This window comes from Chelonoidis abingdonii, chromosome 2 (assembly GCF_003597395.2).
Source record: "Chelonoidis abingdonii isolate Lonesome George chromosome 2, CheloAbing_2.0, whole genome shotgun sequence".
NCBI lineage: Eukaryota > Metazoa > Chordata > Testudines > Testudinidae > Chelonoidis > Chelonoidis abingdonii.
In genome coordinates, this window is record NC_133770.1 from 124,424,587 (window position 1) to 124,436,882 (window position 12,296).

Here is a 12,296-nt window from a genome sequence, read left to right on the forward strand (position 1 = left end):
AAACACTTGGTTTTGATATTTCAGGTATCAGAGCCTGCACCTGGTCAAACTTCTCTTGCATAGTGAAAATTCTGGCCCTCTTTGTGTCTCTCTTGACTCCTTGGTGAATGGTCATTTGGGAGAGGATCAAGGAACATTTCTTTAAGTTTTCTATGAACCTATGTATCTGAAGCAAGGAGAGGCTCCTTTGAGTTGCCTCCTGCAAGCTTCCCTGTGATGGTGCTCTGATATGACGGTTACCCAGATGAGTTCCTAGACTCCTCAGCCTGGACTTTATCATTATCAGCACCTTTGTGAAGACGCTGCTGATGGAGAATCATCTGAGAAGGTAACATGTTATACAGAGTTATTATTTTCCACAAGTGAGCCAGAGAAATTGTCAATGATGGCTATGTGCATATATAATATGTTGCCAGGCCTACAGAAGGTCTGGAGATACTGTAATGACAGCAGAACCTAAAATCTCCCTGACCAGTTTATCTTCTTCATTAAACTGCTCAAACTTTTGAGGTAAAGGAGAACTTGACTCCTGATATTTTTCTTACTGTGGAGAAGCAGTAGAGCACTGAGCAACTTTCTTCTGGGGAAAAAAGTTTTATTATCCCTAGTTCTAGTAGTTACAAGATCTCCTTCAGGCTAATTTGAGATTTTTCATCATCCATCAAGGCCAGAGAGAGAATAAAGAAAGCATGTGGTGGTGCCTGAAGTTCTAAAAAGTAGCATGTCACACAATCTCTTTTACCTACTTGTCCGAGGCCAACTGGAACTATGTATCTGAGAACTGGGATATTTTGCCCCCAGGCCTATTTCTGGGTGGAGTCAGGCATGATTGCTGTCAAGCCAGTGGCTTGGTCTAGAAAAGAATAATCTGAATTGTCAGCCACCGCTATCAAGCTTTTTCCCAAACAGGCTTTCATATGAGAATTTTGAGACAAGAGGATTTGTTTGGAGTAACTATCCACAGTCTAGAGTTTAAGCCACACAGCTTGCTATCATAAGCCTCCTGGCCAGTCTCATGAAATTCATGTATCTCTCTACCATGAGCACAGTAGAGAGATATTTTCTTTAGCATCAGTGTAAATTTATTATGATTCCGAGGATCTAGTATAAATTATTGCATCTGGATATTGTGTCTCTTGTGAAAACTGTTACTGCCAGAGAAGCTATGAGTTCTGCTGACAAACTTTCAGTCCCCTTCTAAGAGTGACCTCTGTTCTACTTTCTGAAAGGTCTCTGGAAAAATAGCCACTTTGTGCAGGGAAAGTTGGCAAGGGAATGGTAAATTCTCACAGCCTTGGAAATAAGATATTTGCCCTTGAAATTCACTCACTAATCCTCTCTTTTCTGCACGATGTCAAAGGTGACCACCACCTTCCTGCTAATGGTGTCTCACATCTGAGGGAAAGCATCTCTCTTGCTTCTCTGGCTTGAGGTTACCATGGTTCATACCTAAGAATTCCCCTTCCTCACAGGAGGAGCTAGAGCTAGTGGAAGAGGATGAGCCTCTGGGGTGTTTCCTGGCTTTTTTCTTACATTATCTGCCCTTTGAGGATTTTTTGGTTTCTTTTGTCTCTTGGAGGGAACATTTTTGTCCTGATCTGGAAACTGATTCATCTTTCTGGATGGTGCTCCTCTGTGGCACTCAGCTCACAAAGGATGGCTTTGACCCCTTCGGACCATCAATTGTCATCTAATATGTAACTGGAGGGAAATGCAGGGAGACATTCCTGAGGGAGCCCAAATTATTCTTACTCTGTTTGCCTAACCACTGACTCTAAATGAATGTGGAAGGCCATGGAGTCTCATGGACAAGACCGAGCTGTCTCTGGCATTTGCAAGAAGCAAGGTGCAACCCACATGTCTCAGACTTGGAGAGGCCAGTGCTCACTTTTCCATGAAAGCTGGCTAGCTCTTCTGTGGTTACCAGCTGAAGAAGAAAATCCCATTCACTGGAAAAGTCCAGAGGCTTGCCCTGGGTGTTTGGTCAGCTAACTATTATTTAAGCCACAACAATCTTTTAGTTATAGTTAATTCAACCAGCACCGGATCTGAGGTCCTGATAACCATCAGACACACAATTGTCCATGAAAGACCCTACATAACCTAGGGAAAGTAATATAAAGGGCAGTTGCAAATGCTCATCTTTGGCTCTTTCAACAGTGGAAGAGCATGCTGCATACAAGGCTATTTATACAGCTGTTCTGATGATTCCAATGCACAATGGAGATCCTGGTACTCTACGCTGCTCTGGATACACTACATCTATCCAGGAATTCCTTTAAAAAAATGTTGTCTTTCCCAGAGAAAGGGGAAAAGGTTCTCATCAGTGTGGTAGAAATGAGATTACTATTAGGAAAATACCTGTCATGATCTTGCAAGTTTCTTTGATGACAGTGCACTGACAACCCCCTGAGAGGCTTCATTTGAGCTACACAATATGAGATCACCTTGAAGTGGGTTTGCTAGTTTTTCCTCCAAAAGGGCAGACATTCTTTTTTAAGTTTTTGTTTAGAAGAGCCTCAATTTCCCATAGAAGCTCACACCACCTTTGTTCATCCACAAGCCCTTTAGTTCTAGAATAAGGAACCTAAAAACAGTTTACAGTATTATTTCTAATATTATTAATGCATATCATGAAATTTATAGGATATGCAATGTGTCTGAGTTAATGTGGAAAAGAATGTTTAGACTTCCTGATCTGAGTGATTGATTTCACAGCCTTAAAATTACATGAACCCTAGCTGCTTCTTTTTAATATTAAAGCTCCATGGGGCATTAAAAATACTGAGCAGAATGACTGATAACAGATGCAATGAAAAAATGAATTTCTGTATGCCCACCCAGAAGTCAGGTTTTCATGAATTATTTTCTATATTATCCACTTAAGTTATCAATTACATTTTAGTATTAAAATATAGAACAAATAAACAACATTGAGAGAAAATACTAGAGAGCAACAATAAGGTACCACAACAATTAATCAATTTCAGCGTCTGCCTGTAAACAATTAGGGATATGCATCTGCGTGTGATTACACATCCGTGACCCTAACACACACACCTCCCTATTTTTATATGTATTTTTCAAAAGGCTGGCCCACGAATGCTTTATGAAGTAGGAACAAATCAGGGAAACAATAAGTGATCAAACAGAGAGAGTTTGATTAACTGAAGGTAATACAACGGAAGAACAGGATACTGGGTCAGACCAATGGTTCATCTAGTCCAGTTCCTGTCTTCCGACAATGGCCAATGACAGGTGTCCCAGAGGGAATGAACAGAACAGGTAACCATCAAGTGAACCATCCCGTCGCTCATCCCCAGATTTATACTTGACCCGTAATTACCTTTTCCAAAGTCACTTTTCTGATCTTTTCCTGTACTCTGCTTCTTTAAGGCAAGAGAAACAGAGTGAGAGAGGCTGCAGCTGTTGGTGCCCAAGAGCCACCACCTGCTCATGTTAACTGGGACTGAATTACACAGACTGGGTTGTAGATGATTTACTAATCTTTTCCCTAGAGGGAGGAAAACTCTATCTCTAACATCGCTAATATCTGTGAGTTATTAGTCTGTACACCTAATCTCTGTTATTGCCTGCTGTGCTAGGACATGAACTCATGGCAGAGGTCAAAAGGATCAAAGCCACAAACACCCACTGAAATGAATGACATCAGTTATCATTTTCAGTTCATAATAAAGTATGTATTTATGTGATACAAAGCCTTTGTACGCCTGGAACTGAACGATGCCTGAAACCTTGGTAGTTATACCAGCACTTACAGGCAAACTCACAACAATACCCTTTTACTTGGCTAAAGTGACATTTACTCATTCTGAGCCTACTTTCTGGGGGAGAAAATCCTACTAAAACTATATTTTGTGAAATAAGCAAGACAGTGAAAAGCTTTAGAGTACATGTTAATTGTTTGTGACCGCTTTTCATAAAGTTATGCTACACCACAAGGTGACATATCTCAATTCAGCAATAATTTATTTCCAGAAGTACCTACTACACCATCGGCACTTTCCAAACAAACAGTTAAAAAGGATGATGTCTATCCCCAAAAGCTCACAATCTCAGGAAGACTCCATTGCAGAAAGCTATAATAAGTGTTATCTATATTTCCTTTAGCACAGCAAGCTGAGACCTCCCTCAGAAAATATTAAGCCAGTTATGTCCCGTTTCAGTTCCAGCTGACTCAGGTTAGGATTTTAATGAAATGAAATTATATTTTAAAAACACATCCTTAAATTTGTACTTTATGAACTGATAATATATACATGTATATAGGATGCTAAGTATTGCTCAAATACAAGTTATTATTTAAAACTGACGTAAACATTACTTTTCATGTTTACAACATTATTACTCAACAGTGACACAGACCTATTGTTTCAGGCTCTCTGCAAATTCAGGAAGATATCTCCACATCACTTAATTTCAATCACACTTTCAAGTTCTTCTCCACAACCATAACAGCTAGAGACTAACTTTGAAAAAAAACAAACCTCAAACACTGGTGAACATTTTTGCACCCTTTGGAGTGTCCCTGGGAAGGCACATCTCACTTTTTAGGAGACACTGCTATGGCATATTGTAGCGAGGTCGAAGACTCACCGGCGTGGCACCTCCTGCTGGTTATCTGGGAATTAGCTCTTTTCCAGCATAAGGAGCACCCTCTGCAGGTCGGTGTCTCGCCTGCTGTTGGCCCCGTGTCCCTCCTGGACCCCAGTGCCCTTTACCCCCACACTCTGGGTCTCCCCACCAGGGGAACCTCCAACCCTCTAAACCCACCTTGCCTCAGTGGCTGCTGCCAGTCATCATCTAGCCTCCACCCACTGGCGCAGACTGCAGTCTGTAATGACCACTCATCATTGGCGAAGGGTTAGGACCAGCTGCCTCTGCCTATTCCCAAGCTGTATCTGCAGCCCCAGTATCTCTTGATACTGGGGCTGCAGAGATACAGCTTCTGTCATAAACAGATAGTTAAGGGTTAATGCCTTTTTTACCTGTAAAGGGTTAAGAAGCTCAGTAAACCTGGCTGACACCTGACCAGAGGACCAATAAGGGGACAAGATACTTTCAAATCTTGGTGGAGGGAAGTCTTTGTTTGTGCTCTTTGTTTTGGGTGTTGTTTGCCTCTTGGACTAAGAGGACCAAGATGCAATTCCAGCCTCTTCCAATCTTTTCTGAATCAGTTCTCTCATGTTTCAAAATGGAAGTAACGCCAGGCAAGAGCGGATTTAGTTTTATTTTTGGTTTTCTCAACTTGTAATGTCCTTTTTGCTGAGAGGATTTACTTACTGTTTGCTGTAACTTTTGAACCTAAGGCTAGAGGGGGTTCCTCTGGGTATATGAAATTTGATTACCCGTAAAGTTTTTCCATCCTGATTTTACAGAGATGATTTTACCTTCTTCTTTATTAAAAGCTTTCTTTTTAAGAACCTGATTGATTTTTCCTTGTTTTAAGATCCAAGAGGATTGGATCTGGACTCATCAGGGATTGGTGGGGGAAAGGAAGGGGGATAGTTAATTTCTCCTTGTTTTAAGATCCAAGGGGTTTGGATCTGTGTTCACCAGGGAATTGGTGAAGTCCCTCAAGGCCACCCAGGGAGAGGAGAGTTTGGGGGGGACAGGAAGTGCTCCAGACACTGACTTCTGGATCCTGGCAGTGTACCAGTTCTAAGCTAGTAATTAAGCTTAGAAGTGTCCATGCAGGTCCCCACATTTGTACCCTAAAGTTCAGAGTGGGGAAGGAACACTGACAGCTTCATAGCCCTTCATCAAGGCCTGCAGTCTGGTGGTTTACCAGGCTGGAGCTCTCTAGCTCCCTTGCCTTATTCCCCAGCACTGCTCTGGTTCAAGTACCTTCCTCTCAGGCAGCTAGTCCTTCTCCCTCTAAGGCTGGAGAAAGACTCCTCCAGCTTTTGGCCCAGAGCCCTCTTATCAGGTCCACGGGGCCCTAATTGAGTTGGCCACAGCTGTGGCTGCTTCCCCTCCCAGCCTTCCCCAGCTGTTCTTACTCCTCTTATTTCAGGAGCGGGACAACCACGCCACTACACATGTTTTAAAAATGTATTTGCCTAAGAAGACCCAATGGAAATAAGTCATCCCCAAAATAAACCCAAACCCCTTTCCAAAAATGCTGGTGCAATATAGAAATAATGGAATAAAATGTTATAGTATAGAATAGAATGACAAACTTATTTTTGCAGATAGTAAGCAGCAGTGGTGATAAAAATATTGTTTTTCTCACTGATAACCAAATATTGATGACCACAAAATCAATTGTGGATTAATTGGCATCAGTCTCCATGTTGCAGGTATATAGTATGCCATGTGAAGGTACAGGGCTGATGTGCATATAGATAGGGTATTTCATTAACTTTATGTGATTTCTTGTGGTCATTCCTTTTACTTTCAAAATATACTAATTCTAGGAACAATATCTCAAAGTGGTATTATGCTGTTGTCATCAGACAATTACAATCTTCAACATGACCTTTCCAGGAATTACATCAAAATAGGAGCAATTAGTGTGTGCGCGGTGGGGAAGTAGGGTGGGATGGGGTGTGGTGGGGTGGTCTTACAGGTGAGAAAAATATATAGATATAGGAAATATAATTCCTGAACATTGCAATAATAGTGCAATCTAAGCAATGACCTTTCCGCAGATGTCTTGAATGTGTTCTTACTGAAATTGCCTAATGGATTCTATAATCTATTATTTATTGCAAGAGTATCTGTTATAGATTCTTATTACAGAAATCTCCTGTGTTTACAGCATTATTGCATCTAAAATCTCTAGAAGTGACAGAGATGCATCACTTTATTTAGAATGCAGCTAGGATTTCCTCTGTAGTTTCATTTTTACTTTATCAAAAACAAAACAACAACAAACCTCTACTTGGCCTGTTTTAATATATTATTATGTATCCTTACCTAGGCCCAATGAAACCTATAGAAGCAGACATGGGACTATAGATATTGATACTTAGTCTTAGTGACATACCTCCATGTTGTACTTTTCCACTGTCCTTCTCAAGGGGTCCACAACCTGCCAGCAAATCAAGATGCAAAGATCAATCAGCAGCATCCCTCCAACTATCACCATCAGCTTCTGGTCCTTAATGATCTGGAAGGACAAACATAGAGTAGAGGAGGGCATTCCCATGAGTCTGAGATTCCTCTGGAGCCTTCCTCACATGCAGTGAATAAACATGCACTGTTGCTAAATAGGCTTCTTAATAATATATAGAGAATTATTTCAGAAATAGCAGGTGAAAGAAAGATACTGTAGTTTTGTCTCCTGTTTAATTTGAGTGTCTAACAATTATATAAACGACTCAAAAGGAGATAGTGAGGACTGGTAAAGACTTATTAATAACAAATTCAGACTTCTGGAAAATCTAGAGGATTCAATCCCAAAGATCATTTACTATGTGTATGTGTGTGCATATAGAAGTCCATTAATTATTACAGCTCTCACCATAGCAAAAGCTATAGTTACATTTTCAATTCAGTTTGAAATCCTGTTTTCTAGTAAGGGGAATATATGTTTCCGTCGCAACCAAATGAAGAGGTTTTTTGCACATGCAGCTCAGAACAGTTAACTTTAATATTTTAAAGTTTGCATATGCCCAGATTTCAATAGAGAATAATTGCTTTACTAGTTAAAATAAATAAATAAAACCTACACTTACAGCCTTACAGGGGTATAGCAGCATCTATATATAATTTCTATCACATACAAAAAAGTCACCTTTAATTGTCTTTTAATGTAAAGTCAAACACTTCAAAGTTAGGAAATGCCACAATTAAGATTGATTCTTAATTCAGCCCCCTTGTGCATATGCATTCTGATACAGTCTTTAATTACACAGTCACAGAGCATTTTTTCCACAGGGCCCCCATTTCAGTGTTCAATGAAAAGACCACCAGAATGGGCAAAACAATGCATTTCCCCCTAGTCTCATTCACGGAAATGGGTAAACTGTTTTAGTGAAAAAATTTTAAACAAATTCAACCCAAGAGGGATGCCTGGCATGGAAAATTTCAGCCCAAATGATTAAATTTTGTCAAAGTTACAAGCATTTGAAACCAGGGTCTTATAATGGGAAGAGTTAGGCAATCTAACAGCTCTACCTATAAGAAATTGTATTTTCTATTGAGTTTCTATAAAGTTGCAGGAAGGGGTGCATATTATATTACTTCATTTTTTTCTTCCATTTGGAAATTAAAACCTTTCCCTACTTGTCCTTATAGCATATATTTTCAATTTTATTTAAACTATGTAAACTTTCACATATTGTGTCTGTAATCCCTTTCCACTGAAATTTCAGGAATAAAATTATCTCTAAATCAGTTACTCCACAAGCTATTAATTAAAAATGTGACAAAAATTATAACTAGAAACATAAGAATGAAGGAAACATACGAAAGCCCTACCTGTTTATTTAGTAGAATACATTCTCCATTCTCAGAGAAGCTACTGCAATATTGTATGCCACTTTCTACTAGCTGCTTCCCCAATTATTTAAATTATTTGGAGTAAAAATACTAAGTTCAGCAACCAGAGTAACTGAAGTTACCTTATGTGTTATTTCCATTTTCTTCCTTACTAAAGTCCATATACACTGCTACCTCACTATAATGCCACCCGATATAACACGCATTTGGATATAACATGGTAAAGCAGTGCTCCGGGGGGGGGGGACGGGGCTGCGCACTCCAGTGGCTCAAAGCAAGTTCAATATAACATGGTTTCACCTATAACGTGGTAAGATTATTTGGCTCCCAAGGACAGCGTTATATCGGGGCAGAGGTGTATCTAATATTGTTATAATTAAGGGCTAGAGCATGACTCTTACTATGTGCTCACCCATTTCATGGCTGGCACTGCAGGATGGAAGTGGGGCTGAGAGCAGCTGCTGTCACTATGTTGCTACTCCCCCTTCTGCACAGCTGGGCAAGGAGTGGGTGGAATACAAGGAAAGTTGCATCGGGAGAAGAGCTAGCACTGCCTACTTCCCCTGAAGACTAAATTGGAAACAAGCACTGAACTGTGACTCTCAGTCCCAGTCTGCTCTTGGCATAGCACAATTACACCCTGCCCTTTACTCATGATCAGCTGTAAGATTACACTCTAACCCTAAGGGATGTTGTGTAAGGGGGACATTTACCCTGTGTACAGGGACAGCCCAAAGCCTTAATGCATCCTTAAGTCCTCAAAGGAAGGTTTAGGTAAATAAGTAATGCAGTTCTTGTCCCTGGGCACAAGGAGGAATTTCATATTGAGCTAATAGGGAGGTATGAAGATAGTCAGTAAGGGCAAGGTCCATAAAAAGACCTAAGTACCTAAGTCCAACAGTTAGGACCACTGAGATCCTCAAAACCCCTGCTCTGATGCCACCTAATTCTGTAGGCACCTACACTTCCACTATTAAAGTTCCCTAGGTGCCAAAATTTCTGCCAGTGAGCATGTGCACACATACCTCAGTTCAAGCACCCAGGCGTCTATCACACGCCTAACCCCAAGTGGGATCCTCCAACTAGGTGTTCCCTCACCCATCTCACCTGTGGGGCATGATCCAGTAGGTGTTCTCTGAGCAAACCTAAATCCACACAAAATGGCCAGAGGAGGAAGTAATGGTGCTAACCCTATCATAACTACCAGGTTCATTTAACCTGATATGGAGATTGGATTTGAATTTAGGTACCCTATCTCTCAGTAAAGTACCTAACCACATGCAGAGTCACTCTAACACCCTCCCTGGCCTAACAGGAGAGACTGAGAGAACTTGTAGAATACCCCGAAGTCCAGTGGTTATGATACTCTCCTGTGAGGTGGAGACCCAAGTTTGAATTCTTCTTCACGTCAGGTGGAGGGGAACTGAACCTGGGTCTCTCACATGCCAGGTGAGTGCTCTAACCACTTGGATAAAAATTATAAGGGAAAAGTTATACACAATTGAAACCATGGTCTTGTAATGGGAAATGTTAAGCAACCTACCAGCCATACCTATAATTAATTGTATTTTATATTGAGTTTCTATAAACTTGAAGGATGGAGTGCATATTATTTCACTTCATTTTTTTTCCTTCCATTCGGAAATTAAAAGCTTTTCCCTACTTATCCTTATAATATATATTTTTAATTGTATTCAACCTATGTAAACTTTCAGATAACAGGAATAAAATTCTCTATAAATCAGTTATTCCACAAGTTAATATTTAAAAAAATGTGACAAAAATTATAACTAGAAATATAAATGATGAAGGAAACCTATGAAAACCCTTCCTCCACCTCTGTTACTGCTCACCAAAAAATGGCTTAGGTGGAGATAGGTTCCTTCTGCTGGCCCAGTCTTAGGGTATGTCTACACTACGAGATTACTCCGATTTTACAGAATTCGATTTTTGGCAACAGATTGTATAAAGTCGAGTGCATGCGGCCACACTAAGCACATTAATTTGGTGGTGTGCATCCATAGTACCGAGGCTAGCATCTACTTCCGGAGTGTTGCACTGTGGATAGCTATCCCACAGTTCCCGCAGTCTCCACTGCCCATTGAGATCCCAATGCCTGATGGGGCAAAAAAACATTGTCGCGGGTGGTTCTGGGTACATGTCGTCAGGCCTTCCTCTCCCTCCCTCCCTCCGTGAAAGCAATGACAGACAACCGTTTTGCGCCCTTTTTCCTGGGTTACCTGTGCAGACACCATACCATGGCAAGCATGGAACCCACATATCTGACTGTCACCGTAAGTCTCCTGAGTGCTGGCAGACGTGGGACTGCATTGCTACACAGCAGCAGCTCATTGCCTTTTGGTAGCAGATGGTGCATTAGGACTGAAAGCCATCGTCATCATAGAGAGATGGGAGTGACTCAGCCAGGTCATTTCCCATTTTCTGTGGAGGGCCCAGGAAATGTTGACGGCTAGCAGTCATAATGCAGCATCTTCTGGCGAGTAGCTAGGAGATGACGATGGCTTTCTTAATGCAGCATCTTCTGCTAGGTGCCCTGGAGATGATGATGGCTAGCAGTCATACTATACTGTCTGCTGTCAGCCTAAGATGCAAAAGTTGGATGGAGTGGATCAAAACAAGAAATAGATCAGATTTGTTTTGTATTCATTTACTTCCCCCCTCCTTCCATGAAATCAACCTCCTGCTAAACCCAGGCTTTTGAGTTCAATCCTTTAGGGGGCCATTCTATGTGACAGTTGTTCGTGTTTCTCCTTGATGCAAAGCCTCTGCCTTTGCGGAATTTAATTCCCTATAAGCCATGTCAACAGTTGCCCCTCCCTCTGTCAGAGCAATGGCAGACAATTGTTTCACGCCTTTTTTCAGTGCAGACGCCATACCATGCCAAGCATGGAGCCCGCTCAGTTCAACGCAGCAGTCAAGAACATTGTAAACACCTCGTGCATTATCGTGCAGTTTATGCTGAAACAGAACCTGCAAAACCAGGCAAGGAGGAGGAGACGGCAGAGTGGCAATGAGACTGATGAGGACATGGACACAAAATTCTCTCAAACCATGCGCCCCGGCGCTTTGGAGATCATGGTGTTAGTGGAGCAGGTTCATGCCGCAGAATGCCGATTCTGGGCCTGGGAAACAAGCACAGACTGGTGGGACTACATAGTGTTGCCTAAGGGCACTTTCATGGAACTTTGTGACTTGCTTTCCTCTGCCCTGAAGCGCCAGAATACCAAGATGAAAGCAGCTCTCACAGTTCACAAGCGAGTGGCGATAGCCCTGTGGAAGCTTGCAATGTCAGACAGCTACCGGTCATTTGGGAATCAATTTGGAGTGGGCAAATCTACTGTGGGGGCTGCTGTGATGCAAGTACCCAAAGCAATCACTGAGCTGCTGCTACCAAAGGTAGTGACCCTGGGAAATGTGCAAGTCATAGTAGATGGCTTTGCTGCAATGGGATTCCCTAACTGTGGTAGGGCAATAGACGGAACGCATATCCCTATCTTGGCACCGGCGCACCAGGGCAGCCAGTACATAAACTGCGAGGGGTACTTTTCAATGGTGCTGGAAGCACTGGTGGATCACAAGGGACATTTCACCAACATCAACGTGGGATGGCTGGGAAGGGTTCATTATGCTCGTGTCTTCAGGAACTCTAGTCTGTTTAAACAGCTGCAGCAAGGGATATACTTCTGTGATACAGCATGGCCAGAAGGCAGCATAAGAGTGTTAGCAGGGGGCCTTATTCCCTGCCAAGGGAGGAAGGTTTGCTTTAGATTAACTAGAACAGCTGTGGCCAATTAGAGCACCTGACT

General features: G+C 41.8%; 1 protein-coding gene across 1 annotated transcript in view; it reads right to left on the minus strand.

The window, feature by feature from the left end:
- Positions 1-12,296, minus strand: part of GABBR2 (gamma-aminobutyric acid type B receptor subunit 2) — a 926,530-nt gene that overhangs the window by 233,129 nt on the left and 681,105 nt on the right. Inside the window, exon 13 of the mRNA XM_075062656.1 lies at positions 7,013-7,135. Coding sequence (XP_074918757.1) covers positions 7,013-7,135 — 123 coding nt within the window. The remainder of the gene's footprint in view (positions 1-7,012; positions 7,136-12,296) is intronic.